At 40.8% G+C, this 22,478-nt stretch overlaps 1 protein-coding gene across 2 annotated transcripts; it reads right to left on the bottom strand.

Moving 5' to 3' along the window:
• Positions 1-3,266: 3,266 nt before the first annotated feature.
• On the bottom strand, positions 3,267-19,974 carry GPRIN2 (G protein regulated inducer of neurite outgrowth 2). Of its 2 annotated transcripts, XM_085229851.1 has the most exons (3): positions 19,562-19,974; positions 10,126-10,225; positions 3,267-5,813 (listed from the first exon to the last, which is right to left on the bottom strand). In XM_085229851.1, exon 3 carries the CDS (start codon positions 5,795-5,797, stop codon positions 3,983-3,985), a length of 1,815 nt encoding a protein of 604 aa, XP_085085977.1. In that variant the 5' UTR covers positions 5,798-5,813; positions 10,126-10,225; positions 19,562-19,974; the 3' UTR covers positions 3,267-3,982. The 2 variants fall into 2 exon arrangements, with proteins under 2 accessions (XP_085085977.1, XP_085085978.1); XM_085229852.1 differs by lacking the exon at positions 10,126-10,225.
• Between the last annotated feature and the right edge of the window lie 2,504 nt (positions 19,975-22,478).

The following is a 22,478-nucleotide window of genomic DNA, read 5'->3' on the forward strand; positions in this document are numbered from 1 at the left end:
GCCCAGATGGTTCTACCTGCTCAGCACGCAACAAAAAGCTGCTTGTCAGCTGTTTTGCACCGGAAGGCACAAAGAAACGGGTATTTCTGCAAGGTTCGCTGCACAGGGAGCTGTGACCACATCTCTGCTTTACAGTTACAATTGCAGGAGCAGGAATTAGAAAACAAAGGAGAGAAAGAGCGGTGCCGGGCGGCACGCCAGCTGCTGAGCGGCAGGTGGAGCTCAGAGATGCGCTCTGGGAGCAGCGAGCCCTGTGCTTTCGTTCATGGGAGGCTCTTGACCCAGATTCACTAATTGACACTGCCTTCAGCTGTGTGCAGGACAAATCTCTCCTTTGCTACGCAGCTGAGCCGCATACATGGCTCTGTCATTGGAGCAGGTGAGCTGGAGGTGGTTGGCACGAAACAGGTTTGTGCTGTCATTTCCTTGCTTAGGTTCTCTATGTTTTCTAAGCTTCCTTCTCATGCTGTCTGAGCGGCATAGCTGTAGTATGCTGAAAGGGTGCTAATAAGATAGATGACATCTGTTTAGGTCACACATTAGATAGGATTAATGATTCTAAAGACTTTCAAGCTACAGCTTAGTGCTCTGCGATCTGAAAATGTTGGTCCTTGGACATGTGATGGCTCAAGACCAGCATTTCCAGAGAGTGAGAAGGGTGGAAGCGGACACCCAAGTGACCACCAAAAGGATATGCACCCAATTCCATTCTCTCACACAGGCCAGCCATGACAGGCTGGGTGCTTAGTCCTGCACTGGGACTCCACATAGTTCAGCTGCTTTCCCGGGACCTTTCCTCTGTGCACAGCAGCTTCAGGAAGAAGAAGTGACTCAGCAGCACTGTTTTTGCATGGGGCACTGCCCAGTGAAATGGGTATGCTCATTTCAGCTTGCAGAAGTGAAAAAGCGCATCCACTTCTATACTGGGCAGAATTTGTGGCTGCAAGTTTCTATTTGAATGAGAAAAGGAACAACCTTGCTGCTAACCCACGGAACTTACCCGTCTCTTGCCCTTCACAAACCACATGGCTGTATAGAACTGGCTCCTTCAGAAAGGCAGGAGAGTGGGATGTCACAGACTCTAAGCTCACTCGAAGGCACCTATGCCCCATCTCTCACCCTACGTGCAGCACTTGCAGAAAGAGCAGGCCGGGGCTCTACCCAGAGCTCACAGCTATTAGTCTCCTTATTTGCAGAGGGTCAGCTAGATCCTGTGACCTATTTAAATAACAAGGCTCTGGAAGGAAGCTCAATATGCATGCTGTGTTCATCATTTCAGATTTATAATTCTGAATAGAGCAAAAAGAAAGCTTAGACACCAAAACTCTTCTCTCTTAAAGTTCTAAGGTCTCCTAAAAGGGGAAGTCACAACTGACCAATGCAGCAAGTTATACGTGGTTATTTAACTGGTGTGGCGGGAGTTGATTAGAATGACTAATTTCCATCTCAAATCCACATGCTGCCACCCTCTATCTTGCCAATTAACAGTATTACTTAGCACTAATAGACTGCTTTCATTTTCCAGGGGCTTAAGACAACAAATTAATCACCTCAGCATGTCTGAAAGGAACAGATGGCAATGACGTATTAACATTGCAATTTCACAGTTGGAAAGGCCCCCCAAAGAGGGAGGTAGCAGTGTCCAGAGGGCATCTGTCCCCTCTACCTGTTTGGGGCTGGGATTCCTGTGTCTTGTCTCTGCTCAGTAATTCTGCTCAACTGTAACTTCATCACACACTGCTTTTCCTAAACAAAGCTACGCTGTTTGTATTATTCCATTTTTAATAAGGAGTAACATCCTTCCAGAAGGCCTCTTACCTCAGCATGTCTCCAGACAGGTCATTACTGCTTTGGATTTAAAAGACTAAATGTCTATCCAATAATGCAATTAGCCCAGCTTGCCATTATTTCTTAGCAGAGAAGCGATCAGGAAGAAATACATTACCCAGTCTGTACAGTAGAGATGCCTTTTTTTCCTCTGAAACTTCTGTGGTTACCTCTGAGCACAGAACATGTGACTGCACTTTCCTCCCACTCACAGCAGTAGTCTCAGAGGACCACGTGCAACATCATTCCAAAGAGATTTTTGGCTCGGCAGTGCAGCAAACATTTCCTAAGCTATGCCTAGAAGTGAAGAGAAGCTTATTCCAGAGCAGGCATTCCTAAAGAAACAAAGGAAAAGAAGGGTGAGATCAGGATTTAGGCTGTAGCAACTGAAAGGTCTCTTTCAGCAGCATGAAGCCGAAGGCAAACTGACACTTTCCGGAAAGAAACATACAAATAAATACAATGAATTTAGAACTAAATGAAATGACTTGGACTAAGCAACTCTTTGTTTTTGCTGTTTGACTTAACTTTAGCAGGTTTTTATTTAAAACATAGAGAAAGTAATCTCAAGAAAATAATACACTCAGGTTTTATGCTTTCTTGATAAGCATCCCACTCAGTTATAAATCTACTGCAAATTCTCTTTCTACTTTATGTCAAAATAAAATGTAATGGATTTGGATTTTCATAAGTTAGAAAGCATTCAAAAACAGAGATACAGTTGTCACTTTTACAAGAGAAACACTTGAACAGAGGTCTAACATGAAGAATACTTAATGTATACGCTGACTGTATTTAAACTGGAAAAAATGTAGTGAGCCCAAATTCCTCTGAAGTGGCATTCATCACACGAACAAAACATTTATCCATATAGTTAACATTCAGATGAGCAGTATTTTTTTCTAAATCTCCACTAATATGTCTTGTATTTTAATAATTTTCAAAGGCATAGGAAGGCCTTACATACAAGCTCTATTTTTGCTACTTACGGCTTTCTTGACAAATCTTTCAGTTCAAACAGGTTCTGCACTATGGTATACAGAAGTTTTTCACTGGGATTTTTTTTAAATAGTTTTTGGGGAAAAAGGAAATCTTGAAGCTGCCCATGTGACCAAGGCACTCAGAAGGAACAATCTTAGTTTTAGCTGTACTTTGGTAAAGACACAAAGTCTCACTTCCAGCAGACAGCTGACATCAGAGCAGAAAGGGAACACAAGACAGGCAAAGATTAGATGCAAACTGTTCTCTGTGGTTTATGCCACAGCAAAACTACCACTGTTCAGGATAGATGCACATACAAAGAACTCGATGGAAATTATTTTTAATATAAGAAAACCCAAACCGCTTCTGATTTGTAGAATATGATCAGGTGACAGACTAATATGAACAGCTTTTGTTTCAGAAAACAAGCACTCAGTAAGTAATTCACAGAACATGAGTCATCTTTGGTAATACTTTACATCTGTGTTAGTAAACATCACATCTGTATGTTCAGATTGTAATTCGGCATAACTACATGAAAGTTGCAGGAGCATCCTCCAACTACACACCAGCTTGCAAAGGGATGAGTTCTGGCTAGTAATACTGAAATGACATGGCAGAATTATGTAGCAAAAGTTACAATTATTTGTAATATAGTATTACACTAGTTTCTCATTTTATCTACAGCTCAAGTGGGTTTATAGTCAGCATTAGCATAAATTAACAGCAAAACGAATCCCAAAACTTAGGGAGTAGGGTGGAAAGCTAAGAATGTATATTAAAGCATCATTTTCTAACTTTGTTTCCTAGCCCTAAATCATGAAAATACTAAAAAATTCAACATTATTTTTAAAAGATGCATCATTTATAAAATAAGTCTAATTCCTTAAAATATGATGTAAAATTAACATAGAAGAATAAGAGTGCTACACTAAATACAGTCAACACAATCAGATGGCATGAGGAAGATAAAACTGTATGTCCTCTGTTACATAGCTCAACTGTGGGTTTTTCCACGCTTTGCTTTTTGATGGCCACTGAACTTTTCCCACTTATCCATAAGCGGATTGTCCACATGTACTGTGTTAACGCTTGAGAGACAGCATTTATTTACAATTGAGAAAACAAACAAACAAAAAACCCCAACATGGCTGTGGCTGTCCTAGAGCTATGCTCACTCCACCGCAGTACTTGATCGAGCACAACAGCTCGGATATCTCAGAGAATGCATCATTGTTCTGAATGGTCTTTTCTTCCCCATTTTGTCAGAAGACGGCTCCTTGTTGAGAGGATCCTCATCATTTTTCCCAGTCCGTTGAACAGGCTCTGTTTGGAATTGTTCTATTTGAATCTCAAGATGTTTTTGAATGGCTAAACCAAGGACTTCTGGATCCACAGATGCCCCATACACTTCCCATGTCATTCCTTCATCATCCCATCTCACTTCCCGTACCGGAGACTTGGGAGCCTCCAAGTCTTGCTCCAGGTTTACCTCTGGGAACACATGTGAGTGGCCTTCTGCTGAAGCTGCTGGGCTTGTTGCCACAGATTTGCATTCCATGGTTGGAAGAGTTTGTACCTCGGCATCTCTGCGTTCAAGAGCCGATTTCAGTCCCTTGGTTAAATCATTTGCAGAGGTCATAGTCCACATATCTTTAGTTTTCATTGCTATGTCTGTTGTTAGCTGGCTGCTAAAAGCAACACAAGCAGTCTGTGTTTCTGGAGAAGCTCTCTCCTGCTGAGCACAGCGTTGAGCATGTTGTAGTTGTTCTCCAGGAACGTTACAGCACTTCAGGACTCTCTTGGCATCCAGGCCTGATTCACTTACTGAAGACACAAGCTTAGGATAGGTCAGAATGTCTGAAGTGGAAAAGGAATGAAAATAGTCAGGTGCTGCTTGCTCTTTTCCCGACTCGCTAACTGAGCACACCAACCGTGGAACAAGCTGTATAGATGGTATGGGCAAAGAATGGCAATAGGCAGGGACAGTGGCATCTACTTTCATACAAGAGTCCTGTCTTATATTACAGGGAACTGCAGAATTGTTATGAACTGCCATCACCATTGGTGAATATGCAGAGTTTGGAATATTACTGTAAGTCAGACCACCATGAATAATTCCAGTGGCTTGACTGAGCACTGTCCTGTTGGAGAAACCATTTCCAGGCATGTGGGGTCCTAGAACAGCACTGTGAAATCTTCCAGGATCTGTGTAAACAGTTGTATTATGTGAAATACCACCACTGTCAAAGGTATTTGTGGGTACTTTTTGGTCTATAGGTAGAGCTGGAAGATGAGTCACAAGGTTTTGATAGTGAGTATTTTCATTTATTTCTGATCCACATCTTTCTGCTTGGAAAGACATCTTCACCATTGATGGACCGTGCCTGCTGTTGGAAGAGCTAAGGCTGGAATCAGTAGCACTGGTTTCTATGTGAGTGACGTAACTCTGCTGTTTGCAACTGCAGGTTAGGTCTGAGTGGCTTCTCTGGAGAGCAGCTCTTGGTTCATCCATTTTACCCATGCTTTGCTGGTGCTTAAAACAGGCTGAAGAAACATTCTCAACAGTACTGCTCTTTACACACATCTCCGTGTCACCCACTTCCCAGGATGCTGGGGTCTGTTCAATGGTAAGAAAATGGTTTGTAGTCTTAGTTCTGCTCTGTGAATTGTTATCGGGGGACTGACTGTTCATGGTTTGGACCACTGATTCAAGTCCCATCAACCCAGACTGTGAGAAGGACCATCTAGGACTTGGTAGACTTCTGGCATTGCTCTCATGTCCCAGGGTTTGGCAGACAGTGCTGCTGTGGCTTTTCTTAAGCTCCTGTTTGTTGCTTCGCCATTCCAAACTTGAATGCCCAGCACAAATGAGACTCGAGGAGCTCTTTGACAAGGGGTGACTGTTGACATTCAAGAGACCATGACAAGTAGAACTTAGCGTGTCCCTGCGGGAATGAGTGTGGAGCTGGTGGCTGTCAGCTGACATGGCAAAAGGGAGAGATCTGCAAGAAATGGTGGAGAAGAAAAAGAAGCAATTTGAGAAGGTAATATAGAAAAGTTCTCAGTGTTTTCTACTTATTAACAGTACTCATCTGAACAACCTCAAGTACTATCTCCGCAGAATTTAGGGAAGTTCACTCATAAGACCAAGAGACCAAAAGGGCAAGGCTGCACATTCAGAACTCTCAGTGAGAAGCTTCTCATGTGTTATTTACAGCCTCAAAGAGTCATCTGCCAATGTAACTGATAAAGAGCATGCTTTTTTGCTCCATCTGTCAACCAAGAGCTCTGGTTTTGATCCAAACAGACATCGCTGCTTACACTTGTAATTCCATTTTCAATGTTAACTTCAGTAAGCTAATAGTTCATCTTGCAACATTGCCATCACTTGAAATTCACCTGCCTTGGCTATTTTTCCATAATGAAATCACACTGAACAAGACAACATTTAAAGTACTATTATTTGGAATCACATCTCTTAGAGGTATCATGCTGAGTGCTTTGCAGTGCGGACTTGCAATTGGCAGCAATATCCTTTAGCATGAAGATTTGCTCACATTTGAATAAAACTGTATGCCAAAAAAGGCAATCTCCCCTCCTTCATTCATGTTTGCTGAGTTTAGCAGTTAAACTAATTATAGGCTCCAACTGCAGCAAACCCACTCTGTACAGCATGCAGCCTCTCTGGCCTGTGGGACTCCACTGACTGCTGGTATCCAGGGATAACAACACAAGCATACTTCCTTCTGCAAATGAAATTTCAGACTCTTGGGGCTAAAGGCACTGCCCAAGTGCAGCCTTGGCATTGCTCTATTTCTAAGAGTTTTTCAGAAGCCCTCACAAAATCATGCTCAACACTTAGAAGAAAAGCACGTGCTGGGAAAGGGACAGGTTTAAAATACTTCCCTCATCTCCTCCTCCAGAATGTTATCTATCCTGCAGCCACTTATACCTATGGGTATAGTCTGCCACAAAGAGTTCAAAGGAGTCAATAGGATTAAACACCAGAGCGTAGCAGTCTGCAAGGCGAAGACCTTATATTTAATCTCTTTACAAGTCAACACCTGCAAAGGCTCTCACACACACTGGGATGAAATGATATTTACTGATGGAAATCCTGTCAGAAATATTCAGTCTCAAATGAAAGAAAGCTTCAAACAGACATGGTGTAAAAGTGCTACGTGGCTATGGAAGCTTTAAAGAGTTCTCACAGAAAGCTCACAAGGCTCAAATATGTACATATACACAGATACCAAGATCTCCGTATTCCTTCTTTATGCATCATTTCTGCAGGAACCTGTGTAACCAGAGGTACTGCAAATTTCAGTTTGATTCATGATCTAAACAAAGAGCAGCAACACATTCGCTAGAACGCAACAGACCTGACATCACTGGAAAGAATACCCAGCATGATGTTCAAAATGAAACCTCCAAAGAGAACACTTTAGGATGCTTTTTTGTCCAACCCATATAGACTCCAACTGCAGCTGAAAACATAACCAAACGTGGGCCATAGACCTTAAAAACCAACATGAACAAACACCAGTCACGTAAAACAACACCTCATCACATATTCAGGACATAGCTAAGGATGGGAAGGAAAAACAAAACAAAAGGCTAAGAAAGAATACAAAGCTCCATCCAAACAAGATGAATCATCTTTCTTTAGAACAATGCACTTCTCTACCGTGAGAAATCCAGTCACATTTTCACAGGCAGCTCAAACGCTTCCCCATTTATAAGGCCACCTCTTGCTTTCCCCCTCACTCCCTTGTAGCTACAAGCCCTTACACAACTACCAGGCAGAGCCTTGAGCCAGATGTGCACCCATGGAGCTCTGTGAGGAGGTGATGGGTACAGAACAAATGTCTGGTAGGTCTGGCCTTTGCTGACCTCTGCTACAGCAAAATGTTCCCACTACATTTTGCATTAGCATGAGTGAGCACGCAGCTGTGTCAAACTGCGTCAGCTTGCTGACCCAGATTTTTTTTTTCCTCCTTTTTTTATCTGGCTTAGCACTCACTACACCAGATCATCAATCCAGCTGAGCATCCAGCCCCATCAATTGCTAACATCAGCACAGGGAGGAAGCAGAAAAAGACCACCCACTCTACAAAAACAGACCAGTGGCATAAGCTCCAAGCAAAGCAGTGTACACGCTTTTCTTCCAAAGACTTTGGCACTGACATGCAGTTCCATACTTACTTTCTCAAACATTCTCCTTTCACGTATGCACTGCTGGAGCTGACACCCCAGAGTACACAGGAATTTTTGCAAGTACCATATACCTCCCTACAAGAGGTGGCACAGCTCTTGCATGTACACACATTAGAGATGCTGCAACACGAGTCTGTGCAGATTGCATCCAGCTGATGAGAAGCAGAAAGAAGCCAACATATCTGGGTGTGTACATGCACATTTTTAGCAGGGAGAGGCTGGGGACAGGTGAGAATCACGTTACACTATTTAGAAAACAAACAAAACAACAAAACAAACTCTCTACTGTAATTTTATAGTCATGCAGAGCCATTGCATTTTGTAAGTTCTAAGGGAATCTGCACCTAGATGAACAAATAAGAAAGCATGAACCCTGTTATGAATATACTGAAAAATGTTAGACAAGCAGAGAAAGGATTAGGATAGAAATGGAATTAACATCCACTATTTTTGGCTTAGCTTCAGATAGCTTATGAGGGAATCTAGGTTGCTTTCACTAATTCCACTGAACTACTTTAAAGCAACAAACGTGTATTTTGCTATGACTTATGATTAAAGTTGCAACCTATTTAATACACTAGTAAATTTAGTCTCAGAACATTAAATATCATGTATATTATCTATTGAAATATTAATAACTATTGTTTCAAATACTTTGGCACTTTTATATTGCTTGGACACACATCCAAGTACAATTTTGACAGCAATCACAATTGGATGTAAAATCGAGTAATTTATTGCTATCACACCATGTGAAGAAGAAGCTTCTGTGTGATATTCAGTACTACCTAAGCCAGTATGATTGTCTTCAGCCCCTGTATCATGTATTTGGTAGTGATTGCTTTCTTTTCTGCACTGGTGGGTTTCATAAGAACGTTATAATAAACAAGGCACCCACAAAACAAATCCTGGATTTCATAACGAGCAGAGTAACATGGAATATTGGCATGTAGAAGAGAATATGTTAATAACAAATCTAGCAGTGCTTGTATTTCCTCCGGTAAGCAAAGTTGATAGTAATACAGCAGCTGAATCTGCTAGCCCTGAAAAGTGGTGTTTTTTTTCTATTTTGGGTGGTGTCTCAAGCAAAAAATCAGCACCGTAACTTAACAAATTCTACGACACAATGACCTTACATAAGTACTCTGTCATCACAAAAACTGAAGTTGTGATGAGGGATGAATTTTCTAACAAGTTAAACAATGCAATTTAGTTTCAGAAGTTGCAATGAATAGGAATTTTGTGTAAATTTTAATCCTATACACTAGAAAAATATATACAATACCAAGGACTTATTTATCTACATTTTCAAAGGTTTATTTTTCATTCGCATAACCTTGATGTCCAACCCACAAATCAACAAATCTGTAATAGTGGCTGCACTCTGTTTCCCCCTTCCTCATTTTGCTGGTCTTGCACTGAGATTAAAAAAAAAGTAGTATCTATTTTTTAGAAGCATCTGAAAAAAAATGATTCCTATCTACATTCTATGCTTTCAAAACCAGCACCTGACTACAAAGTAAGTGATGAAATCAGAGTCAGCCACAGAGATGAGAGCTTTAATTTGCACATGTGGAATTTGGAAGTTAGGGGATTTGATCCATACCAAAGGTTTAGGTTGACAGTTGATCATTTTAGGATACTCCACGGTGAGCGCCAGCTCTTTCTGACAGAACACATGACTTTCTGGGCTGTAAGGTCTTTGCCCAGAATTTGCTACTTCATTTGTACTCTTCTGGCCCTTGACAACCTGCACAATAACCAGCTTCATATGAGAAACAGAACTTCTGCAGCAGCACCATGCTCCAAGACGTGTGTTTTGTAGCAAGAGAATAGTGTGATTTTAATGAACTTACAAGATTTACTCGAATAGAAGGCTGCTATATCTAGGTCCTTAACTCTGCTTAATCTTATTACAGACAGCATGGTTATAAATTTGAAAAGGCAAGAACAGTTTATGGTTAAAATAGCAGAAAGTTCATTACAGCCTAAGCGGCAGCTGTTAGTTAGCCAGAAGCATTACTAACACCTGTCTGGGACACAACACATACAGAAATAACAAAAATAACTCAATTTCTGCCTAAGCATCCAAGTTACCTTTGGTAGCAGAAACAATGCCGCACATTCACACCGTGTTGTCTTCAGGGCTGCTATTTCGAGCAATGCATCTTCATTGTTAGCATCTACAACCAAATTCCTGCGATAGAAGTTTACCATAAGACAAGTGACATGAAAAGAAATCTTTTTCAGTAAGACACTGGTTTCTTTTAGAGCTATACTCGTTTTAAAGAGGCTTATACCAACGGAATGAAAAAATGAAGTATAGCCGTGTCTAAATAACCTGGTCCTGCCTGTACAATTTGAGAATTACCAGTAACTTGCACAAGGTAAGAAAGGTCTGTTCTGCACTGACTCAAGACTGACTCATAATATGAAGCCTTAGGATCTCCATCGTACTTCACTCATCTTAAAGTAATCACTAACAGTAATCATTAACAGTAATCACTACTGTTGGGCAGGGGGTAGTAAAACCATTTGAAAGGCATTGGCAAAACAGGATTAGCCACGTTAAAAAGCTTAGAGATTCAAGTGTTTGGGATTTGTTTTTGGTGGGTTTGTTATTTTATTTTGGCGAAGTGTAAAGGCAAGGAAGAAACGCAGAAGTTGAAATTGTGGAAAATATAGCTCTCATCAAGGAACTTCAGGTCTTTCTCTAAATTCTGTAAGTAACACTAAATCAATGCAACCAGATTAATACAGAATCAGGTTGAAACCCCAATTACTTCACCTTTAATCCATCATCTTCCTTTTGGCTTTCCATTTTAGAATAATATTATATATTTACTATGCCTTGTTCATTTAAATCCACTGATGCCATCCTCTAAATATTTTAGGTCATTTCCAAGTACCAGATAGATCTACAAAACAGACTGATCTGGGCATCTACAGACACCATTAGATGCTCATAACAGAACAGTGCAGACTGTGTTTGTGATTGGGAAGATATTTCAGGTCTGACTGTATATTGTTGCTTCCCCTGCATCACAAGAAGCATTGGTGACAGGGGTGATCACTGTAGTTCCCCTTGTAAGACAAGGAAGATGTGACAGGGTAGGAAATACAAGAGCAGAAGAGTTATGGCTCTCAGTGTTCAGCAAGGCAAAAGCATAGATTACAACTGCAGAATGCACACAGACTATTCACAGCTTCTCTTTCATTTCTGTTAATTATCACTTTTCTTGCCAGGCTTGACTAAATATTTCCAATTCTGGCTTTCTTCTCTTTCCACCAGCTGAAGCTGAGCATGCAGGACAGATATCTCTCTGTGGTGACTCTGTGTGTGGCATCAAGATGATAGAAATCAAATCCTGAGGTTAACATGGGCAGCCTGGTCATCGAAGACCTCACCAGAGGATAATTAAATAATCATGTCGGAAATGAGTATGTTCAAACATTTGTTTATCCATATACCTCAAGGCAGAATGCTAATGCCGACAGCATGCATCACCCTCAGCCATTTGAGGGAAGGAGAGAAGAGATCTGCCACAAGCAGACGTGAAAGCAGGCTACAGATTACTTTGGGAATCAGTCTTAATTGTCCCTAATGTACTTATCCTCTGAAGTGGGTAAAACTCAGCTGTTGGATGGAATCAGGAAAGAGAAATTCAGTAGCCCGAGGTGAACCCCTAGGTAAACACAGGCTATGAAGTTGCTTAAATCACTGCACGCTTGAAGGAGTTTAAGCTCTTAGAGGCAGGAAATCAATGCTCAGAACCAAGTGGAATCAAAAGAAAAGGCTGAAATGGCCCTGGCAGCGAGTGAGCCAGGGGAGAGAGAAAGAAGGAAAACAAGATCTGGGGAGTCTATATTCTAAAGTGATACTGACAAGGGAGGTGAGGCTAAGAAGTATGACTGCAAAGACAGCTATTTTTATGATAACTTTAATGGAATTCCCGAGAGGGAAATTCACACTGGGCTGTAAATAACTTACTGGAAAAGCAGAGGGCTATACTCTATCACAAGAGAGGCATGTGTTGGATGCAGTCCTGATGCCACCACAAGACAGGTTGTGTAAGTGTGCATCTTCTTCACCACTGCCCTTTGTTCAATCAACTGTCCCAGAAAAAAAACTTCAAAGATCTGCTTAGGATTTTGATCTTTTTTAGAAAACTGTGATATGCAGAACATTACTGTACCTGCTTGTACACACAGACTGACCACAAGTACAGCCTGCCCTGGAACATAACTGACAGAGCTAAAATATCATGAGATACTGTACAGTTGTACTTGATGCTTATTGTTAATACATGGACAGCTCTTTTTATTCTTTAAAGCTATCCTATTCTGTTGGGAGTGTTAAAACTTTACAGTTAAAAATTGAATATGTTGAGATGCTTGTGCAATCAGATGGTTTCATTAGCTGAGGCTTTAATTAACGTGATATCATGCAGCACTCATGCAGAACCATGCTTACAGTGAACAGTGTATGCCTACAGAAGTGGTATATTCATGTAATTGCCTTGCTGCTTTAAGCAGAACAGAAACTGTTAATTCAACTGCCAGATTTACGCTAGTAAGATCTGCTAGCTACTGATATCCACTGGAATAATAGAAGCCCCATGAGAAAAACATTTCATAATGTTTTTAAGAAATTAATCTTTAATGCAGAAAATCTGCAATGACCTATCCACATTTGGATTTATTTCAAGACAGACATTAGAGAATCTTTTCTTCTTCGCACCAGAAGTTTCAAAACCTACTCCATCAACGTATGAGGGAACAGGGCTGGTCTGCAATCAAATGACTCATCCTTCTCAGATCTACCTTTCTGGGTCCACTTTCAGTCACAACAGTGTGTCCCCACAGTAAACTCACTTCAGTGGAGCTGTGTAAAAACACATGGCTATAGCTTGCTCAGCATGCCTCTACCCATCTTGCCTACATGTGCAAACTGCATGGCTCACCATTTCTTGGGAAGTATCATGAATATAAATATCATACAGGAAACCCAGTCTGTCTATGGCCTGTTCCAGCCTCACAGTGAGGAAGTACCACTACATATCAGTGCAACCTCCTTACATGAAGCCAGCAGTTTGCACATCTAAAATCCCACCCAAACATGAGTAAATCAGGTATCCACTTGTAAATTCACGTCTCAGCAGAAAATTCTTAAGCTACCTTCTTTGTTGTTTGTTTGAAAGCTTAATAACAACAATGGAAAGAGATGAACTCAGCTTGGCTTAGCCTCTATGCCATATGGATACCCTAAGCTTTGCCTTCAGGATTGAGCACTGTAGGTAGTTACTGCTGATTGCAAGAGCAGTCAGATACTGTGATGCTCCACTCTGACAAATTAAGGTGCATCTGACACCTAAAGCGAGTCCATGGACAGCCAGCAAGCGTACTGACGGGAAGAAAGTGGCCAAAGTGCCAAGCCTTCCTATAATATGTCCTGTCTCCTAGATGATCTTATTCATTTGGGCTCTGTGTTACACTGCCAGCAACTACAGCTTTAGAGCTAATTAGGGTGGCAAACAAAGAAATCTCAAGCCTGCCTTGAAAACTCTACAGAGCACAGCAGCTTCAATGTCCATATATCACCATTACTAGCAGAAGGATGGCAATTCCTACAGTGACACCAAGCAGGAATAGTGGTGACATAAGCAAAGGTAACAGTAATCTGAAGATCTTCAAACATCTGTGATGTCCAGAGAAGATGTTTACAGACTGAAAGTTGCCCCATCAAAACAATCAAAGGTGGTACGTTCTTAGATGTGTAGTAGCACTCTTCTTCTTGCCTAAATCAACTTACCTAGCAAACTACCTAGCAAGACCTAGCAGTTTACCCTCAGTTCTTGTTCTTTCATTTTCCTCTGCAAAATACCAAGGGCAATAAAAACACAAATTCCTTATTAAAGTTAGCATTTATGAATTGTACACAAAATACTAGAGAACAGAAAGATTCAGAAGGACAATCTAACTACAGCCAGCAATTGCTCTGAGCAGTGGTGGGGAACAAAAGAGGACTGACTTCCAAATTACCAAAAATAATTGGTTGGTGATTAGAAAGAGGAAACAGTTGCCTCCTGCTTCTTTGTTTACAGATATATGGTATGACCCTGAGCAAGTCATTTCACTTTGTGACTCAGTTTACTCATCTGTGACTCAGAGATTAGATGCAGAAGCCTCTGATGTAGATATTTAAGGCTTAATTCATGATCACAGAGTACTCTAAAATCCCAGGATAAAAGATACTAGACATTGAGAAGAGCATATTCTAGTTCTTCTTTACTAATATTTGGTTTGAAACAAACAGCATCTTTTATACAAAATCCATGTTGCACTTGCAGAAAACTCATCTATCTGGACAAATTTAAGACAAGGGTTTCCTAATATATAAAACTAGTATTAACAGTAGTTTTATTTCACCAGAACCGAGAGAGTTTCTTAAATGCATGTCATCTATGTGCTACATACAGATAATATAATGTAGATAATATACATGCTAATAGCAGCTGTATTACGTAGCAAGATTTATTACAAGTAGATTCACTACATTTTTTATAAGCAGAGAAGACACAACCAGAGATCACGTTGCCTTGCAGACCTTTGTTCATGTGCAAGCTTTTATTTACTTGGATGAACTTTTCACTCTGGCAGAAGCTAGAGAAGCTTCTGTAGCAAATTTAAGGTTGGGTTCACACTGCAGTCTCTGTTCAAAGGGATAAGTGGTGTATACATTTAGTCATGTAGGTAAGGAAATGGACTTTAAAATGCCTATTCGATTATGTTTGATAGCATTGCTACAAGTTCCTTTTGCCCTAGTGTAGTATAAGCTACCTTTAAACTACAAAAGCAAAGAATACAGCAGAAACAGGGGAGAGTTCTCAAAACTGATGTTTTGACATGTAGTAGTTTTTTGCCAAAATGTGATGTCTAAAAAAGCTTTCCCATTTACTCTGTAATCTAATCGGGTCTATGCAGGTAACTGTCTGTAGCTTTCAGAAACAAAGAGTATCCCTCTAATCTCTCAAGAATGGGAGAAGAAAAGCATTAGAATTTGGGTAGAAGAAGGTCTACATTCACAAAATGCTATCCAAAGCCTTTGACATCAGAGATCACAGGGAGAAAAAACAAGACACATAAAAGCAGCAGACCAAACTTGCAATTTTTAGCTCAACTTCAAGTGCATATGAAGAAATACCTCAAGAGCTCTTGTTTATATTCTTCTCCTCTTAGCCAATTTCAACCACAAAACAAGCTGCAATAGCCTCTACTTCCTATTTAACACTTAGTCATGTTCAGGCACACAAATACTGAAGTATGAAGAGAGGAATTCAGTAGCTGCAAGACAATGCAGGTTCCTCTCATCAGCAGGGTAAAGGCAGATCCTACCTGTACTACCTGGACTGTTGGAAGAACTCATTAAGCATCTCTTATTAACTACTGGCAACAAGATACCAATTATGTAAAATTATTCAATGTTATAGGAACTCTTTGGCATTCAAGCATTTTTGATGTATTCAAGACCAAGGTGGTCAAAAACCTAAGAAATCTCATCTAGCCTCATAGCCATCTCTGTTTTGATCAGGAATTGCAGAAGATGAGCTCCCAAGGTCTCTTCAAAACTGAATGATTCTGTTATTTCTCTTTTCATCATCTTATGTTTTCATCTGTCATTGCAAAATGACAGATCTTCTTTAATGGCTTAGTGGAATTTGCAGCTTCTACAAGGTAAAACAGGAACGAGTTTTGACAGGTCAGAAGAGTAACCCCAGTACTGTACAGACAAGGAGATACATATGAACGAGGCAACTCCAAAGGTTTCTTTTCCAATATATCAGCAACTTTCTTGTTGCTAAAAAGCGTTCTACTCTTTCAACAGTTTAAGGGCTATTTCAGAATCAAGAAAAGCTGCTGAAACAGAATGCATCTTTGTCCTTGACAACATTTCAGGACATTCTTATCCACCCTGTATATTCACCCTGCTCAGTCACAGACACTGAACCTTCCACCAAACTCTTTGCAGGAAGCAATAAAATAATTTCAAAAGCCTAAAAATAACCAAGTTCAGACCTTGTGTATTCACCATCTCTCCAACTTGCACACCACGTTTGTACAGTTTATGAGCTGAAAAGGAAGTTTAGTTGTCCAGTTCAACTCAGATGAACTGAGTTCTGTCAGTCTTATGCATTGTTGTCTGGAGTAAAGCTTCTGCAAGCCAAATGAAGGTCTCACATCTGTTCAATCCATTAATCTTCATAGGTGTGCCCTTGCTAAAGATTAATTAGCAAATATTCGGTAGAAGGAGAAAGTCTCCCACTCCTTTCTCTGCTTCGTATCAGATGCACAGTGCACAAGAGCTAAGCTGTAACTTGGGAAGATACCCAACACAGAGCAATAGGTCATTTCAAAGGTGATCTTTTTTAGGACGCTTCATAGGTGCAGAACAACTCTTTGAAATACTCATGCACTTGATGCTCACACTGAACACCAAGAAAAGATGTGGCTGCTGATGTTTTCATTTAGCCAGTCTGCACCTGCTCCTGAGTGAGCATATATACTTCTGCAGCCCCAGAGTGATACATGGAGGTTCTTGTTGCTAAGAAGAATTGCTCTGAGTGGAACTTTAGTCTGAAGTCCTTTAACAGCTTTGATAAAGGAAAGAGTCTATCTTTCCTGCCATTTACTACTAAAGAGTCCAAGTCCTACAGGACTGTTCCTAACATATACATGGACTAACTGCTGCATATCTTCAGATGAATTCAATAGTTCTAACACATCCGTAATAAATACTGTGTTACAGATCTTAACCAGAGAGCAGCTCATTTAACGTCTCTCAGTTACTTGTCTTCTCATTCTACCCCTCCAATAGATATTCCTGGCCACTGTACTCCAATATTTATTTTCATTCCTTGCCTCTTTTTGCTTTCACAGAAACATGATCTCTCTTGCCAGTAAAGCATCACCTCCCTACTCCACGTTCCACAAAACAAAAAGACCACCAAGAATTTGGATTATTCACATATTCTAGACGCTTTAATAGCTAAAAAGCACTTTCACACAGGATAATGTACATACACACACCTTTACCATTTATGCGAGTTAAAAACCCATCAGCATTGCCTGACTACTCTTAATATACAATCAAGTAAACATCAAGGATGTTATCTTAGGAAAGAACATCAACATGATCTGCTATTACAGAAATAAAAGCAGTTTCAGGCACTTTCATAACACTGCTTTCTACATGCCTATTTGTAGAGTAAGATGGTTTACAACCTCCATTTTGAAAAGGCCAAAATTACAGAGATCCTTTTCTTATTCCTATTTTCTTCCCCTGTAATTCCCTTATTACTGTACAGTGAAGCTACAAGAATTAACCAAAATGCCAGTGCTCACAAAATCCATGGTGTTGCTCATCGTAGCAGGGGAAAAATAAAAAAAATTTAAAAGTGAGAGGCTGACAGAGTAATTGTAATATTATTTGCAGCCTATGATTCATGCTATATTGTTCTTGGGAATAGACTGGTTCTGGGACTACAAACATGCAAAATATTGCATACAGCTGCCAAAGACATAAACTTTGATTTATTTGAGTAAATAAGAAAATCACCCCGTCCCTTTAAGGTCACTTGCAACAATAAAAGCATGGTATATAGTAACAGCAATAGGATTTTTTTCTGATTCATTGGAAAATGCTTATGGAAAATGAATAAATACCATTAACAGAATTCTCTTTGAAAGCTGCTTTCCTAGACTGCATTCTCCTGAAAGGTGCATAACAGCTGGCAATACCCAAATGCAAGGGATCTGTCAAATACACTTCATATTCAGCCTCTAATCTCCAGAAGAGTTGCTGAAGAAGAAAGGATTCTGCTGCTCTTCTGTACAGAATTATCCTGCAGAAAATATAACATTATCTGACCGGTATAGCAAACACTTCTACACATCTGGAGTGCTTTAAAGCTACCTCTAATGTACATCATTTTGCTGTTGCTCTAAACCAAGAAAAAACTAACTTTCAGAAGTATAATGATCATAAATAATGATTTTTATTTGTGCCGCTTCCCCTCATACATCCTTGCTTTTCAAGTTTATTTTGAAATAATATAGTTTACGGTGTAAGGAAAATTGTGGATTTGGAGTGGTTAACTAATGGATATTCATCAGATTTGATGCCATAAGCCAGCTCAAACACTACAATACCGTATGGCATTTACTGCTCCTGTTGTCTGTGCAGCCCTAGGAAAGCATCAATATCTACACTCTAACTACAACTCTGCAGAGCACAGCTCAAATAGAAATGTCTGGGTAGCAAAACCAACAAACCTTACATTCAGAGAACAGTGCTTCTACAGAGTGGCTGAGCCATGGCATAGAAAACAAAGCACTCAACAAATCCACCCTCTTAAATGAAACCTCCCCCTAATCTAATTATTATACACACAGATTCCTCAGATCTTACTACAGTCCTACTGCATAACTTTAAACGTGCAAACAACTACTTGCAGACTCATCTACATCCTGGTGAGAGGAAATCACTGATATTTGTGTGTTGGCTAATTGCATCAAAATGAGAATCACTGGGAAAAAAGGTAGATTTTGATCTTTGCATGGTTCATCATTCTTATGCAAACCTCAACACATTATGAAGAATATCCAGTAGTTATCTTCCCAGCCAATCTGTTATGCTTTAAGTTCTGAATGCAGAAATAAACGTTTGCTTTCCCTACCCCTTTTAAACCTCTTCCCTCAAACCCACAAGTGCATCAGCACAAATTCTTACATTTAATCACAGGTTAGGAACTGCGACGTATGCACAGAACAGTCTTCTACAGTGATTTCTGATGAAAAACACTGACTAACAGCAATAAAAAGCCAAACCAAACTGAACTTCCAGCCTTTAAAAATACAAATTCCTGTTTGAGATGAAAACATTAAAGGTTGTTCTAAATAGTAACTGATTATTTATTCGGGAGAGAAGAGTGTAAAAACAAAGCTGACATTCAGAAGGCATTGAAGTATTTCCCTGTTTTCCTTCCAGTGTGAGGCATTAACCTCTTAGGAATTAAAAAACCAGCATGTGGTATGCTTGGTGGCAAAGAAAAGAAACCATTCTCCAGTAGATTAGCACCAAAAAGTAACACTTAAAGCCATATATAATCTAGAAATAGGGTGACAAGTCTATTCTACAAATACTTGCTACCAGGCATATACACACACACCTCAGTTAAAGACACAAACACAGAAAAAAAACCCCACAACGTGTAGAACTGTATTAAATTCCATTAAAGTGCTGAGCTATAGGTCTCATATTTTACTAAAAGAGAGAACTACAATTTCCTTGGCTTTTTAGGCTTTTTACCAACCCCCTGCTGCCAGCACAGCACCTACAGAAGCCTGTCTCTGTCTCTGTGCAGTTCCTCTCCCTTCCCCTCATCTGCTTTGTTACTCTCAAAGACTTGCCGGAAAAACGGTATCCTTACAGGAGATGAGAGAACAGGCAATGTGTGACTCCCGTGGTCCTTACCTTGCCCCTACTCACAGATGGCACATCCAGCTTCCCTGTCCAAGCTACTTGGAGGGGATTTAAAATAGATGCTGAGAAACTTGTGGAGAATGAAAGCCAAAAAAGTTCAGATTTCCTTTAGAAATTGGGCTCTTTGATCCGCCTGATGCAACACTAAGGTGAGTATATAAGGGGAAGGAGGGGGGATTGCTAGAGAGCATCAAAGGCAGGAGACCGGGAGATGGGGGTTTCCTCTGCCTAGAGGTGACGCCCCTTCCTGCCTCCCCCTTGGCTGGAGAGGAAATAAAATGGAGCTTAGAAGGGAGGGAGAGAGATAATCCTGCAGCTTCATCTGATTAGAGAACAGGGCCTGTGCAGAGCCAGCAGTGCCGCCAGGGAAACACGGGGAGGGGAGGCAAAGAAGGGCAGGAAGAGGAGGAGCAGAGAGAAAGGGATAGAAATGAGGGAGAAAGGGATAGAAATGAGGGAGAAAGGGATAGAAATGAGGGAGAAAGAAAATGATAGAAGGTATATAGAGGAGCCGGCAGCTGGGCCAAGCTACCCTGGCTGCGTTCAATTTCTACCCTCATTCTACCTTCTGGTAATCTAGTGCATAAACAAACAGAGAAGCAAACACACACACACACACACACACACACACACCCCAAAAGGCACCAGCTGTATAGGCATGGACTGGTGACTAATCTGTCCCAATGGATTCAAAAGACAGAATGTTTGAGCTGACTGGGAGAGATGGGAAAAGCAATATGCCACAAATTACTGCGCCTCATGGGGCACCCCCTGACATGGCAAGGTTCCCTATCACTGCTCCTGTTGAGCATCCCCTGTCCAGTCCTGTCCTATTCTGGTGGGAGAACCCCACCTTACAGCCCACTCGGTTGGCAGAGGGGGGCCAAAACCTTCCCCCCCCCACCTAATGCTTTTGCAAACACAAGATTGCAACCAGAAGCCTTCAAAAACAAAGTCATTTTCTATGTGCTGTCAGGTTTTGCTCCTAAGAGATCCTTACACACACACACACACTGAGAAATTGCTCCTTTGGCTGCAGATCAGAAGGCATTTCAGGGGTTAAAAGCCATGCCTAGGTCAGCAGCAGCCTTCTGGCTTTATTTCACTCGACAAGTTTATTACAGCAATGAAGCAGAGTAGGCATTTCAAGTCAGCAGCTTGTGCTGACCTTGTGAGCCCTGCAAGGCTAGAAACAGAAGTTCCTTGAACCCATTTGTTCCAAAGAACTCCTTTTGTGGTTCCTAGCAGCTCAGGCAAACTCCCCACAACAGTATAGGACTTTGCAAGCGCTGCTAGAATCACCAAAGTTGGAAAAAACCTCCACGATCATCCAGTCCAGCTGTGCACCTACCTCCAATATTTCTCCACTAAACCAACATCTAAATGTTTCCTAAACACCTCCAGGGACAGTGACTCCATCACCTCCCTGCATGGCCCATTCCAGCACCTGACCATCCTTTAAGAGAAGAGAGAATAAATTTTTCCTACTATCCAACCTGAACCTCCCCGGCACAAATTTAGACCATTCCCTCTAGTTCTATTGCTAGTTGCTTCCTTACTCCAACAAGAAGTGTTGGCTGAGGTGCTGAGATGTGCCCCAGCACTTGTAGATAACCCAGCACTGTTCTAAGGATACAAACTGAAATGACTCCATGCACAACCCTCCCAATCAAAGGCAACTTCCAAATCTGTCTCAAGTTGTCCCATATCCCAGGAACATGTACAGAATAAAATGCGAGGATCATAGCACATTTTCTTTAAAACCTGTACAGGATAGAGTCGCATAGATTTCCCATCCAGGATTTGATAAGTCCAGCAAGATTGACAGTTTTCAATGAAAGCATCAAAATGTTCTTACTGAGAGATACTGGTGACCAGCTGTTACCTGAACAGCATACCTACCATTGGCACACATAACATTGTGGTGGGTACCCAGCTTTTTAATTTTTCGTGTAATCGGAAAAGGCACAAAGATGTCTCAAATCCAAGTTTGTAGAATTTGTTCTTCTTCTTCCTTTGACCATGTTCACAGTTACAGGAAACCAAGAAGCCAATAGCCTATGGTATCCTCAGATACATTAGGCTAACTCCAGCCTACGTTCATGAATTTCTTTAGGGAAGAAGTGCCTCTCTGAGCTGACTCACAAAAATGCTGCTTGCAGTTTGCTGGTATCTCTGCCTGCAGGCTTTGTTTGCAAACCCTGGAAGGCTGCTATTTCATGCCTGCTGATTCAAAGCCACTTAAGCCAGTGAAGCTGCACCTGCAGCCAGGTCAATTTTAGTTTAATGCATTTTTGAAACACCTTCTGGTCTACAAGAAAACTTAGCCCTCCAGGAACAGCATACTGTCTTAGGGGTAAATACTGCTCGTTTGCCTGCATGTCATCTGTCACAGCCAATTCAGATCAGATCTTGGACACCGCCATTGTAAAATATTTTTGAGTGCTTTTAAAGACTAGCAGCACTGCAGAACAGGACTGCGTGAACTTTCAAAATAATAGCTAATGCACCACAGGCAAAATAAACTTTCATTATGCACAGAACCAGTTAGATGCTCTCCACTCCAGATACTGCTAGCCCCTACTGAAACTGCTACTCTGTATACAGTGCCAGATTTTCAGCTTTTGCCAAATGTTAATCTGAGTGCTCATGCCAACCCAAAGGACTTACAGTCAGATCAGCTAGCACAGTGATTGTTTTCATGGGCACTTTAAGCAAGCAAAATACATCAGAGATCACTTGAAAGCATAGAACTGACAATTTGCCTTCAGTTCGACAGAGGCAACACAGTTTAAATGAAATTTTACAAAGAAAACAACTCTATCAGATAAGAAATTTCACCAAAAAAAAAAAAAGTCAAAATAAAATTATTCACAGACAACAGCTGTAATTCAAAGATATCACAGAA

The sequence above is a fragment of the Meleagris gallopavo genome, chromosome 8 (assembly GCF_905368555.1).
Source record: "Meleagris gallopavo chromosome 8, MGAL_WU_HG_1.1, whole genome shotgun sequence".
Lineage (NCBI taxonomy): Eukaryota > Metazoa > Chordata > Aves > Galliformes > Phasianidae > Meleagris > Meleagris gallopavo.